Source organism: Anabrus simplex, chromosome 7 (genome assembly GCF_040414725.1).
Source record: "Anabrus simplex isolate iqAnaSimp1 chromosome 7, ASM4041472v1, whole genome shotgun sequence".
NCBI classification, from domain to species: Eukaryota; Metazoa; Arthropoda; class Insecta; order Orthoptera; family Tettigoniidae; genus Anabrus; species Anabrus simplex.
This window is the reverse complement of record NC_090271.1, coordinates 332,833,343-332,856,393: the sequence shown is the minus strand read 5'-3', so window position 1 is coordinate 332,856,393 and position 23,051 is coordinate 332,833,343. Positions and strand designations below refer to the sequence as shown.

Here is a 23,051-nt window from a genome sequence, read left to right as displayed (position 1 = left end):
GGGGAACAAAACGAAAAATAGAAAAAAAAAAGGAATAACTTGACTTTCTCTGTATATATTGTACTCAGAATTACCAAATCTCAGGGTTGGATCCTGACTCTGGTTGTCTTGATTCCTCATATTTGGACTCCAGATTCAGCAGTAATTTCTCCGAGTAAAATGTTCCAACGTCCGCCTCTGTGGTGTGGTGGTTAGTGTGATTAGCTGCCACCCCCGGAGGTCCGGGTTCGATTCCCGGCTCTGCCACGAAATTTGAAAAAGTGGTACGAGGGCTGGAACGGGGTCCACTCAGCCTCGGGAGGTCAACTGAGTAGAGGTGGGTTCGATTCCCACCTCAGCCATCCTGGAAGTGGTTTTCCGTGGTTTCCCACTTCTCCTCCAGGCGAATGCCGGGATGGTACCTAACTTCAGGCCACGGCCGCTTCCTTCCCTCTTCCTTGCCTATCCCTTCCAATCTTCCCATCCCTCCGCAAGGCCCCTGTTCAGCATAGCAGGTGAGGCCGCCTGGGCGAGGTACTGGTCATTCTCCCCAGTTGTATCCCCGACCAAGTGTCTGAAGCTCTAGGACACTGCCCTTGAGGCGGTAGAGGTGGGATCCCTCGCTGAGTCAGAGGGAAAAGCCGAACCTAGAGGGTAAACAGATGATGATTATGATAATGATGATGATGAAAATGTTCCAACAATTTTCAAAGACTTTACACCGGGCGAGTTGGCCGTGCAGTTAGGATTGCGCAGCTGTGAGCTTGCATCTGGAAGATAGTGGGTTCGAACCTCACTGTAGGCAGCCGTGATGATGGTTTTCCGTGGTTTCCCATTTTCACACCAGGCAAATGCTGGCTCCATGCCTTAATTAAGGTCGCTTCCTTCCCACTCCTAGGCCTTTCCGATCCCATCGTCGCCATAAGACCTATCGGCGTCGGTGCGACGGAAAAGGAAAAGCTTTGCAGTACACACGTGACCTCAAGTTTTACGTAGAATTCGAACCACTGGTACGTGACATTTTATTCCAGAACTCTCAAATGCATTGGCAGTGGTTGTAACCGCGGCCATCTTGGTGCCAGCACTAACAAGCCCGCAGCTAATACTGCAGATACTTTCGACACTTTGGTACGGTGCATCATCCTTGGTTTCATTTTCTTCCATCTGAGGTGTCTCAGCCACATGCGCTCTTTTTAAACAAAGGAAAGGCTATGAAGGTCCCTGAAAAAGTAGAATATACATGTTTCTATTATTCTTAACCTTGTGGTGCACGATAACTGAGTGACACCGCCTTTTCTTCTTGATACTTCTTAGGTCACCTTGGAGTTGACCTGGGTTCAATTCAAAGAGGAATACCAACCCCCAAGCTGTTATACCATCACACCCCACTAACGACAACACGCATACTAAAATAAAGTTTGTACCTTTATAAGTTGCTGTACCTGAATAGTAATGTTCTCCTCTTTCATGGAAGTGATGATGTCGCATGCTGACGTCGTCATCTCCTGGCTGGTGTAGTTGTGGGATGAGATTGAGCCAGACCGCCATTTTGTGTCCTCTGTAGTGGCTCTTCATCTTGGGTTTTAGCGCTGTAACAAGAGAGAACCCCATGTACAATGTCAGTTGAGCAACCTCCCTCAGCAAGTTATACAGGGTGAACAAAAAATGCCGCACTTGGAGGTTGGCATGCGATTCCTCATCCCATTGCAAGACAAAAGTTTCTATAGCCAAATCGGAACTGGTGCTGTTGGAAAACAAGTCGAAAACGAGAAGCTGGCAAAACTGTCACATACTGCAGTGCATCGGAATGTAATAGAGAAACGTGCATCATCCCGCTCGACCGTACCCGCCATCGCAGCTGCCTGAGTAGACGGCTGGGTTATCAAACCCACATGCAACATGGAGCTACGGCTCGAATCTACGTCAGTTTTTGTGTATGTGTGTGTGTAACGTCAGGTACCTAGTTCCTGTCGTGTAACGGCTTTTGTAAGCATGGAATCCTGTTATCACATGACAATAGTCGAACGCATGACAGTGTGATCCATTCAACTGAATGGATGAGTCGACTATCCACGCAGTGCACAACCATAACTGGTCCTGTCAAGTGCATGTAGGGGGGCTTCCTGATGGAGTACATAAACGGCGAATACGTCGATATGCTTTTAGTGTTGGGTGCATCCGATAAGCAAGCTTCTGCTGCTGCTCGTGAGTATGCAGCACGGTACCCTCAAAAGCGCTATCCCGATAAAAATGTTTTTCGTCGCCTTGAGCAATGCCTGCGGGAAACCGGTAATCTTCGTTCACAAGTAGTGGACAGAGGTCGTCCAAGGACTAGACGTACTCCACAAACTGAGGACGACATTCTTGAAGCCGTTCACCAGTCACCTCGGCGAAGTACCCGTGATATTGCAAGGCGGTTCCAGGTATCTCAAACACTGGTTGTTGACGTGTTGCACGACGAAAAACTGCATCCATATCATTACACGTTAACTCAACACCAGCGGCCAGAAGACCGCATTCAACGAGTACATTTCTGTGAATGGCTTTTGCAACAAGTTGAAGATAACGAATATTTTATAAAGAATGTATATGGAGTGACGAATGTAACTTCACTCGGGAAGGTATTTTCAACCATCACAACAGCCGTTATTGGTCTGACCACAACCCACATGTCACCCGTGAACGTGGCTTTCAGGCACGCTTTGGCATAAACCTGTGGGCTGGAATCGTGGGAGGAGTGCTTTTAGGCCCTTACCTATTGCCGGACAAGTTGAATGCGCTCCTCTATCGTACGTTTCTGGGTAATACTTTGCCTGACGCTTTAGAAAACGTTCCACGACAGCTATGGTTTCAACATGATGGTGCACCGCCTCACTTTGGAATGAATGTGCGTAACTGGTTAAATGAAGCGTTTACAGGGAAATGGATTGGTCGTGGAGGTATAATGTTCTGGCCTTCACGTTCCCCGGACCTTAATCCACTAGATTTTTATTTGTGGGGACACTTAAAGGAACATGTTTATAGTACTCCACCCATGGATGTACAAGACCTAATAGCTCGCGTGCATGCTGCATGCAGGTGTGTTGCGCAGGGTCCGGTTCTTGTCACGACATAAGCCCCAAAGCCCATATCATGTCTACAAGTACGGGCCGTGAAAGCATCAATGTTAGTCATGAAGTATTCAGTATATTATGTTATGATGAACAGAATTAAGAATCTTCGGAGAGCATTGAGTTTCGTTATTGTCCATTAACATATCATTTAGAGGAATTGTACGTGTCGTATGATATTTATATGTTGGTGTTAGGTCAACGTCAGATTGTTCAAGGAATGCTAGGGTCATCCAGGTAAAATAAGTACGTATGAGATATGGTTTACCTACGTAGATCAATTTGCTTATAGACAAGTTATCCGTTTATGGGAATGATTATGAGTGTGATGAAAGTGCAATTGTACAGAACATTTGATCATCAGCGAATATGAATGAGATGGTGGAAGAATTCGAACATCTTGAATCCATCATATACAGTATGCTGCCCATTGTTCTGCAGACACATTCTTTTATTTCTTGTTGTAACTTACATGAATATCAACGTTGGAATGCGATTGTTTTATTTCGGTTATTTTCCCTACTCAAGTTAGGGGAGGATAGTCTGTGATTTGCTATAGTTTTAAATAATACTGAATTGATTAAAGGAGGAATGATGTGAAGAGAAATTAAAGAGGGTCCAGTGAATTACATGTAAATATTGCATGAAAATCGATAAATAAAATGACTGTGTTTTAAAGTTAATTTGATTTAATAATTGTTTTATGAATAACGTAAATTAGTTCAGAATTACGTTCATCTCTGTGGTGTAGTGGTTAATGTGATTAGCTGCCACCCCCGGAGGCCCGGATTCGATTGGCGGCTCTGCCACGAAATTTGAAAAGTGGTACGAGGGCTGGAACGGGGTCCATTCAGCCCCGGGAGGTCAACTGAGTAGATTGGGGGGAGGGGGTTCGATTCCCTCCTCAGCCATCCTTGAAGTGGTTTTCCGTGGTTTCCCACTTCTCCTCAAGGCAAATGCCGGGATGGTACCTAACTTAAGGCCACGGCCGCTTCCTTCCCTCTTCCTTATCTATCCCTCCCAATCGTCACACACTCCTCCCACCACAAGGCCCCTGTTCAGCATAGCAGGTGAGGCCGCCTGGGTGAGGTACTGGTCTTCCTCCCCAGTTTTATCCTGACCCAAAGTCTCACGCTCCAGGACACTGCTCTTGAGGCGGTAGAGGTGGGATTCCTCGCTGAGACTGAGGGAAAAACCAACCTTTGGGGGTAAACGGATCAAGAAAGAAAGAAAGAAAGAAAGAAAGAAAGAAAGAAAGAAAGAAAGAAAGAAATAATTATTATTTGTTTTTACATTTGAACATTAGATAATCTGCAACATACATAATTTGATCGTAGATTTGAACAATACCTTTGTGCTTGGTTCGTGACATATTTATGGAAGTCACGAGATTGATACCAGGCTATCACTAAACAGAGACACACATGTTACATATCGATATTGTACGGACGACAATGTATTTGTTTTATACAGTATATGTGTGATTAATGTCCGTGGAAGTTGTATCGGGCGAGTTAGGGGTTCGAACCCCACTGTCGGCGGCCCTGAAGATGGTTTTCCGCGGTTTCTCATTTTCACACCAGGCAAATGCTGGAGCTGTACCTTAAAGCCCATGGCCGCTTCCTTCCCATTCCTAGGCCTTTCCAATCTCATCGTCGCCATAAGATTTATCTGTGTCGGTGTGGCGTAAAGCAAATAATATATCCAAGTTGTATCTATCTTAGAATTGCGTAATTTGATTTAAATTTAGGTATCTCTCGAAGCATAATCACTATCGTGTTCTCATTCAAATGCAGTCAATTGAACTCATTCAACATACGATATAACCACTACGTAAATGAGCTACATATCCGCAAACACATCCACAGGAGTGCGACAGGCTTCGGCAGCCGGCACAATTCTCAACAAGTGATGGTCACAGAATGGCGCGACTATCTTGACGCGCGTTTTTCAGCAGATCACAGTGCAGCAATGAATGAAGGAAGATTATCGTTTGAGCAACGCAAGGCAGTATTGATGTGGTACTGGAAGTACGAAAACATGATGGAGGTACAACGGCAATGGCGTAATGTGTACGGAACTCAGACACCAACACGTACAATTTATCGCATTCGGAATAAATTTGTAGCCGACGGCACTGTTCAGGATGTGCATAAGAAAAGGTCTGGCCGACCAAAAACATCAACAAGGCCAGCTTCCAGCACTGGTGTGTTGCAACACTTTACTAGGTCACCTCAAAAATCTGTGAATCAGGGTGCACGTTGAAGCGGGGTAAACCGATCAACAGTACGACGAATTCTGAAGGCTGCAAGGTGGAAAGTGTACATTCCAAGATCGCTGCACGCTATGAACGAGGACGACCCGGATCGAAGGATGGAGTACTGCGAGTGACAGTTCAGCGGCTGCTAATGGGGGTCACTTTGAACACACACCCGTGCAAGAATTGTAACGGTATGTCATTTTCTTCCATTAATACCATCAAAGAGTGTCTACATTTTTCTGGACCCCTCTGTATAGACCTGTTTTTAACATTTTTTACATGTCATAACTAGTCAAGTCAGGCTCCTTGGCTAAATGGTTAGCGTGCTGACCTTTGGTCACAAGGGTCCCGGGTTCGATTCCCGGCAGGGTCGGGAATTTTAACCATCACTGGTTAATGTCGCTGGCACGGTGGCTGGGTGTATGAGTCGTCTTCATCATAATTTCATCCTCATCACGACGCGCAGGTCGCCTATGGGAGTCAAATCGAAAGACCTGCACCTGACGAGCCGAACTTGTCTTCGGACTCTCCCGGCTCTAAAAGCCATACGCCATTTCATTTCTTACTTGTCAAGTGTATATAATAACTTTTGCCTGAAGTAGTCTTACGAAATCGAAACTAGTCCCAAATTAATGTAGTCCTTATATAATAAAAAGTATTGAATAGGTGGAACATTTTAGAATTTTGCTCCGGAAAAGAACTATAGTTGAGAAGCGGAGGTCAAATACGAATGATTAAAGCGAAGAGACTGGCACAAGTAAGTGGAAGAAATGCAAGACTGAGCTAGGAGCCCTGTGGTCGTCAACCCACTCGCCCAAGTCCCTTGGTTCCACTTTTAGTCACCTCTTACGACAAGCAGGGGATACCGTGGAAGTATTCTATCTCACCCACCCTCAGGGGGAATGTTCTTTGAGGCGCCAAAACTATGTGGTGATGATGCCCTCACTATTACGTGTTTCTATGGCGGTAGGTAATGTAGAGTGTTGTGTGTATACGAAGGTGAGTGTGTTAAAACAGACATCAAATTCCGGGTCAAAGGAATAAACCAGACGCGCTTAAAATTCTCGATCCCACAGCGAATCGAACACGGCATCCTATATTTTGTCGCTGCTCCAAGAAAAATTGCTGTGTGAAATAGTTCAGCTTTGGAGTCTGGCCAAAAATGTTCAATATTGTACGAGTATGTTCAGTCCTCAGCCCGCAGGCTGGTTGGATCCTCAACAGCTCTGCCATTAGCAGTCATAGATGGTCTAGGCATCGCTGAGGAAGCGTACTAGGGAAATGAGGAAGGAGATAGTTTCCCGTTGCTTTCCTCACTGAGCCAGAAGTTGCTATTGCATATCAGTCTGCCAAACCCACTGAAATGCATGCACCAACCGACCCTATAGTAACATTTTCACACCATCCATGGCAGGAACTAGCTGCTTGAGGAATGACATTACTAATATCGCTCATACCAACGTCACTTTTATATTGTCAAAGTCAAGGATAAGACTGTGACAGGTCAATGGAAGTAACAAAATTGCTCTAGCCTATACCAGAAGACATAGTACACTGAGAACACCAGGTCTCGCCAGCAGAGGAATAGCATAGCTACTGTTTTCGTTCTTAATTATGTGTATGGTGCGGGTAGGTACTTGTTCGACATCATCATTACAATGCACTATTTTCAGGCACAACGGCGATTCGTTTTCGTTGAACTTATGACCTTTTTGCCTTCCTCTTGTTTTCCTTTCTAACCATCACTGATTTACATTGCGCTTGGTGCTACACATGTCAGTGTGTGCCATACAAGGAGATGTGTACGCCTGCAGACATCCTCGGACCTTTAGCTCCTGAATTATGGATACCTTGTGATCGATGATCTGTCTGTCACAAGTAGGAGACGTTCAGTCTTCACTTTCAACAGCTTCCGACTGTAACGAGGAGGAGGATATCGCTATGGTGAGCAACAAAAACACTGCAAATGACTGTTTAATTAGAACATGACGCTTTTAAAGCTGTCACTTGATAAGGTGAACGATGTCTCTTTCCCGAAATAGCATGAACCAAATTCACAGCCTGGTAACATCTTTGCTCCTTAAATTATTGTTTAATTAATGGGTGGTGTTATTTCCTTTTTGCGAAATATCATACTAGCCACCAGTACATGCAGTAAAATCACTCCAGAGAAATGATACCACGGTAATGTATTGCAAATCTCCATGTATTTTTGTCAATCCTCCATTTGAGTTCAAAAAAAAAAACAAAAAAAAAACCATAGTTCTAGACCTTCAGGCAAGCAACTCAATGTTGAAAACATCGTAGCGATATGAGCTACGAATTTTAGGTAAGTAAAGTAGAAGACTATATTCTTTATTTAACCTTAAAAAATTACAATCCTTTTCTTAATCATCGTTATCCGGTCGATTAGATTAGCAGTTTGCGTTTTCATACCACTACGAGCGCTAATGTGAGTCAATACATTGTACCACTTAAGCATCACTACGAGCGCTAATGTGAGTCGATACATTGTACCACTTAAGCATCACTACGAGCGCTAATGTGAGTCGATACATTGTACCACTTAAGCATCACTACGAGCGCTAATGTGAGTCAATACATTGTACCACTTAAGCATCACTACGAGCGCTAATGTGAGTCAATACATTGTACCACTTAAGCATCACTACGAGCGCTAATGTGAGTCAATACATTGTACCACTTAAGCATCACTACGAGCGCTAATGTGAGTCAATACATTGTACCACTTAAGCATCACTACGAGCGCTAATGTGAGTCGATACATTGTACCACTTAAGCATCACTACGAGCGCTGATGTGAGTCAATACATTGTACCACTTAAGCATCACTACGAGCGCTGATGTGAGTCAATACATTGTACCACTTAAGCACCACTATGAGCGCTGATGTGAGTCAATACAGAGTTTCACTTAAGCATCACTACGAGCGCTAATGTGAGTCAATACATTGTGCCACTTAAGCACCACTATGAGCGCTGATGTGAGTCAATACAGAGTTTCACTTAAGCCCTTGTAACCACATCTGGTGTGGACATTTAAATAAAAAGAGCCTCAGGGTATTGAACCAAGGAACACATTACAGAAAGAATTATGTAAATTGATTTAGCTAGGATTTGAACAGAAAAAGAAAAGGAGTAAAGAAAGAAGCGATTTTACGCTGATTTTCCAGAACTACAATTTCAGCCGGAAGTGATCTGAAATTTGCATTTTTAGTTTGATAGAGCTATTTTTCGGGCCCTTTAGCCCTTCAAGTTTTAGTTGAGGAATTTGCTTAATTTTACGCTTTTCGTAGTATGTGGACCCCTACTTTTGTCTGCTAAGAAACATTTTCAACATGAAAACAAACGCTATTCCGGGAATTAACCGGAACGACTTATAGTTCTTGATTACTTCATTTTGCATATGTGTACAACGTTTAATTAGAAACACTTTTGAGAATGGATGGACACTTCATCGACGAGGGCGGTCGTACGTTACAGACAGGTATTATGGCGACGATGGGGTAAGAGTGGAAAGGAAGCGTCCGTGGATTTAATGAAGGTACAGCCCCAGCATTCGCCTGGTGTTAACATGAGAAACCATAGAAAACCCATCTTCAGGGCTCCCGAATGCAGGAAATTTTAAGAGGATGATAGCTAAAACCATCTGGGAATGAAGATAATCTATTTTAGATTTTTTGAACACTATTTTCTTCTTTTGAACTCGTATAACATAAAGATCGTAATAAAATGAAAGGATATTAAGGGGAGGAAAGTGAAGCATTAAAAAAAATGCGGATACCCACGCAAGTTGGAGAACAACACTAAGCAAACATGAACTTGTCTCTCGAATTGTAGTTCTGCTTATCACAGGCCGTACGAAGTCCGTTAAGGTGCTATCAGAGCCACCGTGGCTCAGGCGGCAACATGCCGGCCTCTCACCGCTGAGTTACATGGTTCAAATCCCGGTCACTGCATATGAGATTTGTGCTGGACGAAGCAGAGGAGGCACAGGTTTTTCTCTGGGTACTTCGGTTCTCCCTGTCATGTTTCATTCCAACAACACTCTTCAATATAATTTCATCTGTCAGTCATTAATCATTGCCCCAGAGGAGTGCGACACGCTTCGGCAGCCGGCACAATTTCTATCCTCGCCGCTAGATGGGGCTTCATTCATTACATTCTTGACCCGGTCGAATGACTGGAAACAGGCTGTGGATTCTCATAAGGTGCTCCCACCTCTGTCATAGTAGATCAGATTCCAGTCGATGGCTGTCGCGATTAATCACAGTATGGTGTAGAACTTCAGGCAAAAGTAATTCACACTTTTCTCATTTTCTAATACGCCAATACCACCACGTAGTTTGCGCACCGTCCAAGTGCGACTAGCGCCATGCGGTGACACGATGTACGACGGTATCTGTTCCTCCACAGTGCCGGCAGATTTCGTCCTCAGCCAAGTGGCACTAGCTGCTTCCACTGTGTTGGTAGGCTGCAGTGACTAACATTAATTAGATTAATTTCAATTGCCTTTGCAGGGATTAGCTTCCTGTCGAGGCTCCCTTTGATCATACAGCATGTACTTGTAAACGTTCTTTGTTATACACTGTATGATTTTTGTTGCTCTTTCTTGTGGTATAAAAACTCCGAGTAGAGTGGGCTTTGGTTAAACAGCGGCCAGTTAAGAACTCTGTATTCGGGAGGTGGTGGGGCTGGCCCGACCGTCGACTGTCCTGAGAATTGTTTTCCGTGGTTTCACATTCTCCTGTACTCGGAGAGATCCGCCACCTCGCACCTGATTCGCATCTCAAATCACCGCTTTCAATTCTCCTCGGCCCTAGTCAGGGTGTAACCCTCTGGAAGGCCTACCGTACCACTCTAGGCTACGGAATGAAGTCATTTGAGTAGTAGTTTGTTTGTTTGTCCAGTTCTTGTCCAATTTCTCTACGGGGTCGGGTATGAGGTGAGATGAATCTGTCGTGGCGGGTTTTTTGTGACCGGATGCCCTTCCTGATCAACCTCATCAGAGGAGTTAATAAGATGAAACGATCACGTGATATATGATAGTAGGAAGGGAGGGGGTGAAACCCGGTGCCGGCACACAGCTTGCTCCTGTCGAATAGTACCCAGGGGTCTGCTCAAGGCTTAATGTCCCCATACGACGGAGAAATCACCATCGACAGCGTCATATGCTTCACTCCATATGAGCACTGTGGAGAGGTTTGGGATTTAATCCAGGCTTTTGACTGGCAACTTAGTGATTAGAAATTGTATACCACCATCTCCCCTACCCTGCCGGCTAAAATTCTGATGGTGAAAATGTTGTCAGACCGCTTAGACTTCAACGCCTGAGCGCACGGACAACTCGCTCGGGTAGTAGTAGTAGTAGTGGTAGTAGTAGTAGTTTTCTTGTGTGGCAGGGGGAAAATCTTTCAAAGACACCACTTTGTGTGGTAGTTGGATTTCCACCAACTAAAACCCCTGCCCTCTTCACTCAGCCCACTCTACAAGTACTTGATGGCATGACATCAGAATGGAGTGATTTATATTATTATGCTCTTCCTTTCTCTCCTTTCTCCTTCGTCCCCATAATGCATGTCGCCATTGCCTTTACTGTGTTCCAGGCAAGCGGGCTCTCCGACATGATCTGAACCAGATTCCCTGGCGTGAGTCGTCGACAAAGTTGTTGGCAGGCTTTGCTTCGTTCTTCTTCCCATCGAACACAGTAGAACAAAGTGTGTTCTACTGTATCCCTTTCAGAACGGTACCAACAACCATCTCCCTGAGTCTTTCCCATCTTCATGACGTATATGCCAAATCCTCCATGTCCTGTCAGGACCTGCGACAGGAAGTAATCTACCTGCCGATGTCTACATTTAAGCTAGCCTCCTATGTCGGGTATTAGCTTTTTTGTCCATTGGCCAACATCGGTTGTGCCATCGCATCGGCCTTGCCAGTCTAGTAAGAGTTGGTTCCTCAAGGCTTTCTTTTCTTCAGCAGATATATCCGCACTCCTTTCATGCCAAAGTTTTCTCTACCACGAGCAGGTTAATGGGAATACTTGGAGCTACAACTTGTAAAGCTGATGTCGAAACAGTTCGATATGCACAGATATCTCTGAGCAACATTTTCCTCTGTACTCTTTCCATAGCTCTTCGGTGAATCTTCCTCCTGAGTGCATTGTGCCAGATAGGTGCAGCATAAAGTAAAATGGAATATACTGCAGAGCACATAATCTGTCTCTTAACTGTTCTTGGTCCTCTAATGTTAGGCATAAGTCTGGCTAATGCCGATGCCTTCTTCTCTGCCTTTTGAGTTACTGCCTTCACATGTGCTCCAAATGTGCAATTCCTATCAATAAGAACCCCAAAGTATCGTACAGACTTCCCTGGGTCAATGTCTGTATCATTTAATAAGAAGCGGACACCCTTCCAATTCCTAGAACATTTCAAAATTACAACCTCAGTCTTATGTGGTGCCAGTCTGAATTTATTATTTACCATCCAAAGATGAAATCGTCTCAATGACGCGGTTACTCGGAAGAGGTAGATGCCATGGCATTATACCGGAGTTTTCATCACGACTTTAACAGAGAGAGGGAGAGAAGGTGTGATAAACCGCGAATCCTATGTATTTTGATTAATGGCCACGCATAATTAATATAAACTATTAGATTATTTGTTTTGCCTATGTCGGCCTATGCGGCCTTTTGATTTTTCTCTCCTTAATAAAGTTATGTTTGTGCCCTTATTCCTGTCCTACCTTAATTTCTTTGTCTCTTTTACATGTGTATTATCTGTCTAAGAGTCTTTGGCAGTCTTTGCCAGTTCTGACCAAATCCAATGTATTGGGTCTTCGTTGTGTTCTTAGTGGTAGTCCTAGCAAGCAGCCAGATGGCGTCAAATTCAAATGCTTGCACACTGTAGCCGAAGCCAGCATGCGGTTATTATTATTATTATTATTATTATTATTATTATTATTATTATTATTATTATTATTAGACGCGAAAAAGACCAGAAAACTGATCACGCAAAGCTCACTTAGAAGTTGTGCATTTGCTTCTTTGCCAGGCAGCCTTCAATTTTTCTCTCATCGTGGTTCTTCGTTCTTCTGTCCACTTAGCTCCTGTCTTCTTCTTGTGGTTTCTCTCTGACTCTACTTCCCACTTGCTGATTTTCGTTCTATTTGTTTTGATGTTTTCTGTTGCCTCAAGTAAGATTCTTGTCAGTCTGTTTTCTGGAAGGTGTTTGATGTGTCCGTAACATTTCAGGCGTCTTTTTCTGATGTCGGCCGCAAGGTTTGAGAGCTCCTCGGTTTTTGTACGAGACTGCAATCTGTATCCTTCATCAGTCCGTTTTGAGCCCAGAATTTTTCTGTTGATTTTACGTTCCTCTTTCAGGATGTCTTCGAGTACTGTTTTTCTGTGGAGATCCAGTGTTTCACTCGCGTATAGTATTTCAGATTTGATCATAGTGTTGTAATGTCGAATTTTGGAGAAGATTGAAAGGCATTTTTGTTGTAAATGTTTTGCGTTCGGCCGAGGGCGCTCTTCATTTTCTGGATGCGGACCTCAAGGGCCTTCTCTTCTTTTCCTGTTGGTACTACAATTTCTCCGAGATATCGGAACTCAGTTACTTTTTCGATTATACCAAATTTCGTGTTCAAATTCTGGAGGCTGCAGTGGTTGCACATGACCTTGGTTTTTGAGAAGGAGATTAGTAGGCCGAATTTTTCTGAGCATTTCTTGACGGTTTCGATTTGGCTGATTGCCTGTTGTTCCTTTGTTGCGAGGATAGCGAGATAATCTGCGAAAGCGAGACAGGAGATTTTTACATGTTTTCTTGTCATACTTAATGGTTGCCAATTTCCTTGAGCTTTTAGATCTTGTTCCCACTCTCTCATGATTTTGTCCTGGGCTATGTTAAATAATAGTGGGGAAAGCCCATCTCCTTGTCGGACACCGGTTTTTATCTGAAAATTTCCAGATATATGTCCCATGAATTTTACTTTGGAGGTTGTGTTGGTGAGAGTTAGTCTGATGATTTTTTGAGTCTTGTTGTCCAGTCCGTATTCACTCAGTGTTTGGAAGAGGGATTGCCGGACAATGGAGTCATATGCTTTCTGGAAGTCCACGAAGGTGAAGATTGTGGGTTGTTTTCTTGTGTGTCGTAGTTTCACGATGGTTTTCATATTGAGTATCTTTTCTGCACAGGATCTGTGGGGCCTGAAGGCCGATTGGTATTCGCCTATGAATGGTCCTAGTTGTTCCTGCGTTCTATAGAGGAGGTCTGCAGAGAGGATTTTGTATGCGACTTGCACCAGGGAATTCGCCTGCAACTGTTCACATCTGTTCGGTCACCTCTTTTGTGAAGTGGAACGAGGAGGGCGTTTGTCCTATTTTCTAGTAGTTTTTCCGTTGTCCAAATTTCTTGTATGATTTAAGAAGCTCTTATACGATGCCGTCGTCTCCGGATGCCTTGTTGTTTTTCAGTCGCTGAATGTGTCGGTGTATTTCCTCTTGTGTAGGTGGGGATGAGTCTGGGTTTGGGTTAGGGTGGGGTTTATGTGGAAACCTTTCTGTTGGTTCTGGGCAGTTGAGTAGTGACTCGAAGTATACCGCGAGTTCCTTGGTGTTTTCGGCATCTGTAAGTGCCAATTTTCCGTTTTGTTTTCTGAAGCAGAGTTTCTTGGGCGTGTACCCATTTAATCTGTTGCGGAAGACGCTGTAAAAATCTCTGGTGTTGTAGTTTCGGAAGTCCTGTTCGGCCGACTTTAGTTGGTCTTCCAGGTATTTCCTCTTGGTTTGTCTGATGAGTTTAGAGGTCTGTCTGCGGACTTCGCGGAATTTTGCTTCGTTTTCAGGTGTACGGTTGCTGACGAACTTCTGGTATGCATTTTTTCTATTCAATATGGCCTGGTCACATTCGGTGTTCCAAAACAGGTGTCTGCTCTTTTTCTGTAGTGGGATTTACTCTGATGAACTCTTCATGATTTTGTCGTGGAATTCGTTCCAAGTTTTGGCTGGGATTTATTTCCCACGTTTCTCTGAGATTTGATGTTTTTATTTGTGTTGTGTCCAATTTTTTGTTTGCTTTGGATTTCTGGTAGAAGCGTTTTCGGGTAAATTTCACTTTGATTCTCGTTAGATGATGGTCCGAGTCAATGATGGCTCCTCTGTGGACTTGGACGTTGTGTACTTCTTTTTGTGCTGGGAAGGAGATGGCGACATGATCGATCTGGTGTTTGCCGCAGCAGGTGTTGGGTGATTCCCATTTGAAGAGCTTATTGGGGTTTTTCCGTAAAGATGTTGACATGATTTTCAGGTCGTGCTATTGACAGAGCTCGATGAGGCGTTTGCCGTTTTTGTTGGTCTTTTCGTGTGCTGAGAATCTTCCTGCGGTTGTTCTGTAGCACTTTTCTATATCAATTTTACCGTTGAAATCGCCGAGGAGAATGATTGTGTTTTTTCGGGTATTTTGATGAGTGTGGTTTTAAGTTTGTTCCAGAAGTTTTCTGTTTGTTTCTGATCTTTGCAGTCGTTCGTGGGTGCGTGGGCATTTACAAAAGTGTAGTGGCGATTTGCACAGCGAAGTCACAAGGTCATTAGTCTGTTGTTTATGGGTGTGATCTCTTCTGCGGAGTTCACGATCTTTTTGTGTACGAAAAAAGCCATGCCTAACATTGGTGTGGCTTTTCCTACTGTTCGTGCAGTTTTGCTCTTGAAAATGTGGTAGTTACCATATTCTGATGTCTCCGACTCAGTGAGTATGGTCTCTTGTACGGCGAGTAGCTGGAATTTTTGCTGATGTTAATCTGAGAAGCTTGCCTACTTGCAGGAATGTGTTTATGTTTAGCGTGCCGATGTACAAGGGCGTTTTAGTGGGAAGTTTGCCAGAGAGCTCCGACTCTGTCTTTCGTGTCAGCCCGGCTCCTCCAGAATCCGAGTGGCCAGTTGCCGCCTGCATTTTCAGTTGGCGGGTGGATTGGTTACCACCTGGAGTAATGTTGTTCTTACTTGCATGATTCATGGTGTGCTTATTCTCAAGCGACTGGGTTGATCCCGAGGGATCGGAGTACAATCAGATGGGTGGGTTCCTGAAGGTTTTCTGAGGCAGCCGCTCCGACTCGGAGTACAGACGCTGACCAGTTACCGCACCAAATAGGTGAACAGACGCTACTGGATTTATTATTATCCTATGCCGTAGGCCATCTAGTGGCTCTTCCGCCGTTAGGGGCAGTTTCCCACCCCAAGGGCAAGAGAGTGCCCTGAACCTCTACCCGCTCATCCGCCCTCCGAAAAGGCCGTTGGCACTTGGTAGAGGAGGACCACTTACACTGGTGGTCACTCGGTTTGTGGACGCAGTTTAACGTCATGCCCGGGACATGCCATGCGGTTATTATTATTATTATTATTATTATTATTATTATTATTATTATTATTATTATTATTATTATTTACACCTTATTTACAATTACCGTAACGAGACTAACGATCCGAGCAGGGGAAACAAAATCCGAGATATCTGTCATATTTCTGGACTTTCAAAGACCCTGTGAATCATTCTTTCTAGGGGATATTGCTGTAGTCACCCTAGTAGTATAATTGGATGGTTCGGGCGCCACCACCTCCTCCGGCTCCCAGATGCCTCCTCCACCATCACCACAGCCAGAGGCCTCCCAGAGGCCTCCTCCACCACCACCACAGCCAGAGGCCTCCCAGAGATCTCCTCCACCACCCGCGAGAAATTTGAATTTGTAAACAAAGCCACGTGCTTTTTGACAGCTATCATCGACAACAACGCATCGCTAACCTCACTGCTGCCATCTTGACGGGCCTAAACCTCAGTAGTACCAACTTAACCTAACTAGCGCGAGATTTGAATTTGTAAACAAATCCACGTGTTGTTTTGACAGCCACGTGTTTTTTGACGGACAACAACGCATCGCTAACCTCAGTACTGCCATCTTGACGGGCCTAAACCTCAGTAGTACCAACGTAACCTAACTAGCGCGAGATTTGAATTGGTAAACAAATCCACGTGCTTTTTTTGACAGCTGTCATCCGCCATCTTTAAACTACAGAGCACCGTGCTGCCCTCTTTATCGCAGCAGCTGCAAATTCGTCACCTGTCATCGGCAGTGCTGCCATCTTGGCGGGCCTAAACCTTAGTGCTACCAACTTAACCTCACTAGCGCGAGATTTGAATCGGTAAACAAATCCACGTGCTTTTCTGACAGATGTCATCCGCCATCTTCAATCTATAGAGCACAGTGCTGCCCTCATTAGCTACTTACCTTTGAAATGTGGTGGCGGATAATTTGAAAAATGCTTTTTGACAGCAGCCATCTTTGAGCACCGTGCTGCCCTCTTTAGCTAGATATCTTTGAAATGTGGTGGCAGACAATTCCACGTGACAGCAGCCATCTTTGAGCACAGTGCTGCCCTCTTTGTGGTGGCGGATAATTTGAAAAATGCTTTTTGACAGCAGCCACCTTTAATCCAGAGAGCACCGTGCTGCTATCTTGCGGGTAATTTTTACGTCACAGCTGTCATCCGCCATCTTGCATCACAAACATCAGTGCTGCACTCTTTAGCTAGATACCTTTGAAATGTGGTGGCGGCAAATTATATGTGCTCTTGTTTGGAAACAAAGCCACGTGCTTTTTTCTGACAAGCTGTCACCCGCCATCTTGCATCACAAACCTCAGTGCTGCACTCTGTAGCTAGATACCTTTGAAATGTGGTGGCGGCAAATTCCACGTGCTCTTGTTTGGAAACAAAGCCACGTGCTTCTTTTCTGACAGCTGTCATCCGCCATCTTTAACCAATAGAGCACTGTGCTGCTATCATGCGGGCAATTTCGTTAGCTGTCATCCGCCATCTTTAATCCACAGAGCGCCGTGCTGCCCTCTGTAGTAGCGGGCAATTTGAAAAGTTCTGTTAGCTGTCATCCGCCATCTTTAATCAAGAGAGCACCGTGCTGCCATCCTTAGCTAGATACCTTTGAAATGTGGTGGCGGCAAATTGAAAAATTCCACGTGCTCTTGTTTAGTAAACAAACTCACGCGCTTTTTGTCAGCTGTCATCCGCCATCTTTAATCTATAGAGCTCAGTGCTACACTCTTTAGGTATGGTGGCGGATAATTTAAAAAGAAAAATTCTACAGCAGCCATCTCTCGACGCTAATTGCACAAGATGGTGGCTATATATGATTCCTTAAAGGTGCTTATGCAAGATGGCCGCTATACATAGGTTCTTATGAGACGCCCTTGGGATGCTTGCGCAAGATGGCGGTTATACAAGGCTCCTTATGAGACGTCCTAGGGATGCTTGCGCAAGATGGCGGTTGCTCTTATGAGGCGGCTTAAGGGTCCTTGCACAAGATGGCTAGATACGCCCTAAGGATGCTTGCGCAAGATGGCGGACGCAAGATGGCGGCTACACACGACTCCTTATGAGACGCCTTGCGGGTGCTTGCGCAAGATGGCTGCTGCTCTTATGAAGAAAGCTAGCTTAGTGGCTAACGTGTCATGCTAGTTCGATTCATTAAATTTGGGGCTTAAATGCAAAATGTTAAATATATCTCGAAAACGGTGCATCGTAGAGCAAAACGGACAAAATTTTTCTGCCCAGTACCTCTGTTCGCAGTATAAGGAACATGATAGCATAAGAAAAACATAGTCTAATGATGAGATCAACGGTTCGGTTCCTACTTAGGCCCTTTGGCATTCGCTCTGTTTTAGCTTGTATTGAAGCAAGTCTTCGTAACATGATCAGGTCTAGCTATGGTAGAGAGTATAACGTACCGTGCAGGTTCGATTCATTAAATTTGGGGCTTAAATGCAAAATGTTAAATATCTCGAAAACGGTGCATCGTAGAGCAAAACGGACAAAATGTTTCCACCTAATACCTAGGTTAGCAGTATCAGGAACATGATAGCATAAGAAAAACATAGTCTAATGATCAGATCGACGGTTCGATTCCTACTCAGGCCCTTTGGCATTGGCAGCTATCTAATTCTACAAGATGCCGGCTATACATAGCTTCTTATGAGACAGCTTAAGAGCGCTTGCACAAGATGGCTGCTGCTCTTATGAGACGCCCTAGGGGTGCTTGCGCAAGGTAGCAGCGATAAGACTGTGACTATACACAGCTCCTTATGATGCTGCCTAGAGGTGCTCACACAAGATGGTGGCTGCTCTGATGAAGAAAGCTAGCTTTGCATCGTGCAGGTATCTTTACAGCACTAAACCTCATACCTTTGAAATGTGGTGGCGGTTAATTTGAAAAATTCTACGTGTTTTTTTCTTAACAGCAGCTATCTTTAAACAATAGCGGCTATTCATAAGCTGTTGAGGCCTCCTCTTATGTCAAGGCATAGCTCTATCGAACAAGTTTAAACCTGCATCGGGAGAGCTAGAGTAAGTACGTGCTGCAGTGATGACGTCATTATGCATGTTTAGACTTGCAAATCACTAAAGAAACATAACAAGACTAGAATCGAACACTGCACTCTATCCCGTTAACTTTATCATGTGATCGGAACATTGATTGAAGTGTTTAGAACACTAAATAAGTGATAAAGACTAAAATAAAACACTGTACTCGATACAACATGTGTTTAGAACATGTCAGGGGATACCTTTGTTCTAAGAAGATTAGATTACCGCACATTCCTTGTAGGGCTAATAGGCTAAAGGGCTAATGGGCAAAAGGGCTAAAGGGCTAATGGGCTAAAGGTCTAGGGTGCCTCTCCTCTCTTTATCCGGGCTTGAGACCGGCTCTACAACTAGAGGCGGAGTTAACACCCTAAGGAAGGGAAATGTTGGGAAATAATCTATACGAATATAGCTACTCGATCGACTATATACTACAGATGGATGACTTAGGTGAGGGTAAGCGCTTCCTTAATAATACCTGCACGACGTAATTCATGCTCTATTTCAAAAATATCTTCTTTGTACTGTGTGTAACCAGCATCATGATAGGCTCTTAGCAATTGTAAACGTTTTACGAGTACGTTGTTTTCTTTACAGTATCTTATATCTACATAGGGTAACAGAGGCTTGTTGTGAACTTTGAGTCTATATGCAGACAGTTGATATGTAGGGACTTGTTTTGATGTAATACGTGCTTCAGCAGTAGTGTTTCTAGGTACAAACTTAACTTGTTTCGATAGCGATGAAGCGTTGAAATTTCCTTCTTCTTTACCTTGCATCTCTTCCTGAGATGTTTGAACTGCGATAGAACGTGTAGTAGGCTTAGGAAATGAAGTAAAATCATCAAGCTGTAATGGCAATGAAACATTAAGATTTTCTTCTTCTACTTTCCCTTTACTACTGTTTTGATCAACATCATTATCCTTATTATCATAATCATGATCTTGCCACTCTTTATCTTGAAGTTTGTGCTTAGTAACAGAACTTGTACCAGGCCTAGACAACAAGGGTGAATTAAAAATCTCTCGCAGAGGTGTACTTTTTAAACATAAATCAGCGTTCGCTTGAATATGGTTGAGCTCTTTGTATTTTGTTCCCGATGAAGCTACATTACACGTGGCTTCATGACGTTGAACGTTGTATGCGTTCTTCAACTCTCTTCTACAATGTTTGCATTGAAAAATTGTCCTAAATGATATCTCATGACGTCTCTTGTGATAGCTTCGGGAAAATGCTTTTCCACACTCTTCGCAAATATACCTAGGAATAGGTTTTTCCATGACGGACTTTTATCTTCTGCTAACATAGTCTTCTTTAAATCTACTTGACATTTGTTACTCTCTACCTCGATGATGCGAACAGCTTAGCGATTAACAGTAAACTAACACAAAAACGTATTGCCAAGGTAGCAACAGTAAGGTTTAAGCCCATCAAGATGGAAAGAGTGAGGTTAGCAATGTTCTGTTGTTGGATTTTAAATTCCGCACTATAACGTGCATAAGGTGGCAGCCTTGAGGTTTACCGCCGTCAAGATGGCAGCAGTGAGGTTAGCGACGCTCTATTGTCCTTCAAAGTGAGGTTAGGGTCCGTCAAGACGACAGCTGTCAAAAAAGCACGTGGCTTTACAGATTTTAATAAACGCTCCAGTGACAGAATTTTGTCGTAAGGGACTTCCTTAGCGAGCTCTAAGCCTAATACACAGACAGAGTTGTCGCACTTAAAGCACCCTCAAATTCCATCGGCCTCGGACAGGGTTGAGTTCGCTATCTTAGGAACAAAATGACACCTAATCAGCTGCGTCACTGAGGTATGGTGGCGCAACAATCTTAAATTATGAATAAATGTCAGCATTGCAGATCATCATCACCACCACCATAATTTTGTGGAGAAAACAACAATTTTGTTCAATCATATCCGGCTGGAACTAGGATTTATTATTAAATTATCATTTTATTATTAAAAAGCAATCTGTACAAGCCTTGTTGTCGTATCTACTAATTATTTCCATTATTTTCTTTAATTATTAACAGAATTAATGTCGTTCGTCGCGGCTAACCGATTTGTATAACGCCACAGCAAGTAATAAAGATTTTGCATTTTCTGTGAGAAGGGTAGCAGGGGTATACGTTTTTGCCTTGGTCATGGACACTGGGGTATGATTCACCCGCTTATCGTGCGCATTCTCTTTAGTGTTTGTTAGTTTCTTAGTATGTAGTTAAATAACTTACTAAATTATTTTAATTGTATAATCATACCGTACTTCTATTTAATTGTAATGCATGTGTAATTATTATTCCATAGGTGATAGTTTTATTGTATAATATTGAATCAAAATCTCAAGAAACTATTATCGCCGCACTTAAGTTGGCAAATTGTCAACCTTTACTTCTCTGTCAAAATTCGTTCCGAGAACATCTAAACGATTACCACGTTGTAGTTTTTTTCTTCAGTTTTGATTTATATAGCCCTCCCCCCCACCATCCGCCAGCTATATACCTGAAATTCGGCTACTTTTTGCTGTCTATACATTTTTGCCCCACCTGCCCCAAACTTATAATTCCCAATCGCCACTACTTTAGTTCCATTTCAATAATCAAGTCTTTCATTGTAGACAAAGCCATGAAGTAGAATTATCTGCTTCTCTTAACTGAGAACAGAATACGGTACTTCGTAAAAAATAACATAACTTAAGTTTAAAATTTTCTTGTACTCCGTTCAACACATTTCCATTACATATTTTTTGAAATAAACATAATGTCTGTCTTAAAACCATGAGAGCTTTTTTTTTTATATTCTACGTTCCGACTGAACACAATCCTTTGCCTTCTGTCAATTTGAATTATCATTATTATCAATACACGTGCGAACAATTTATTCTGAATGGTACGGTGTGCGATGTAATGCAATAATAGGTAGTCATGCAGGGTGAGCAGTGCCATGTGAAACCTAATAGGAGCACGGAAGCCTGGGAATGAGCTGTGATTACAGCCAGTCTTTTGTGGGATTACCTTAATCTGCACCAGATAATCCGCGACTCAATGGCTCCATTCGAATTCCGAACAATCTATTTTCATTTCATTAATCGGGACAGGAGAATTATTGATGTCAACAGAGAGTGTTCCGCGTACACGCACTTCCACAAGTCAGAGCGGAAGTTTCTAATTTCCAGTCGACGAACATACAAAAGAAAAACCTACAATATATTTAAAAAAAGCGGAAATCTATAGAGTATTGATGTAACTGATTGACATTACTACACTTTTAAATTAATTTCGTAATTATGGGGGCCAATGACCTAGATATTCGGCTCCTTCAAACAAAAAGCATCATCTTAATCATGGAATAATAATAATAATAATAATAATAATAATAATAATAATAATAATAATAATAATAATAATAATAATAATAATAGCGCAGGTATACCAACTCCGTACATTCAAACTAAGCGCCCTTTAGAAGGTCATCTGTTATATGAACAGTGAAACTCATTTTGGAAGAAGTTTGAATGTTTATCGTCAGATGTCTCTAATGTCGTCTGATGTGCTCCCTCTGGTGCGAGGATGAACAATGAATTTTCGAAGTAATTTTGTTGTGTCAAGGTCTTAAAACTGAATTGTTTGTATTTTGTTTTTTTACGTTCTAAGGTTACTACCACTTGTATCTCTTCCCGCCCGCTTAAAATTGTAACCAATCAGGAATTTTTGAGATGTATTGAATCAACCAACAGAAATTGAGGGTGTATGCAGGGCTCCGGTCCAGATAATTCTGGAACCTTCTTCTCCGCTGTAAAAGCTTGGACCTTTTGGGCGATGTTGTCTTTCGATTGCTCCAGTTAAGAGGTTTAGAATGTGTTCATAGATGAGGCAGGGTCTTGCGTCGTCCATCTCCGGAAGGCCCACCAACTCAAGGTAATGGCAGACATCTTTTAATCATGTGGTAGTCTCAGAAAGCTGACCCGAGGGGAAGGTTTTGAAATCCTTTCTTCATATAATCTTTCAATCTAAATTTTCAATCAGGTCTAAGACCTTAGCCTAACCTAGGGAATAAAGAGTGTGATCCCTACTGTATTCCCCTTCAGCTTGGTATTGAGGTGACTATAATTTCGTAAACTTTAAACATTTCCTTTCTCTCCATGTAGTCACCTCCGTAGTATAGGCTTAGCGTGGTGTATTTCAAGTGTGGTGTATTTCAAGTGAACTTCAAAGGAGTGCAAGTTCGCCTCCTAACATTTTGATTTTCGGCCAATAACTTTAACC

General features: G+C 43.2%; 1 protein-coding gene across 1 annotated transcript in view; it reads right to left on the bottom strand.

Annotated features, from left to right (window-relative positions):
• The window catches only part of LOC136877835 (neuroligin-4, X-linked-like), an 857,291-nt gene that overhangs the window by 53,901 nt on the left and 780,339 nt on the right, over window positions 1-23,051 (bottom strand). Inside the window, exon 8 of the mRNA XM_067152034.2 lies at window positions 1,422-1,568. Coding sequence (XP_067008135.2) covers window positions 1,422-1,568 — 147 coding nt within the window. The remainder of the gene's footprint in view (window positions 1-1,421; window positions 1,569-23,051) is intronic.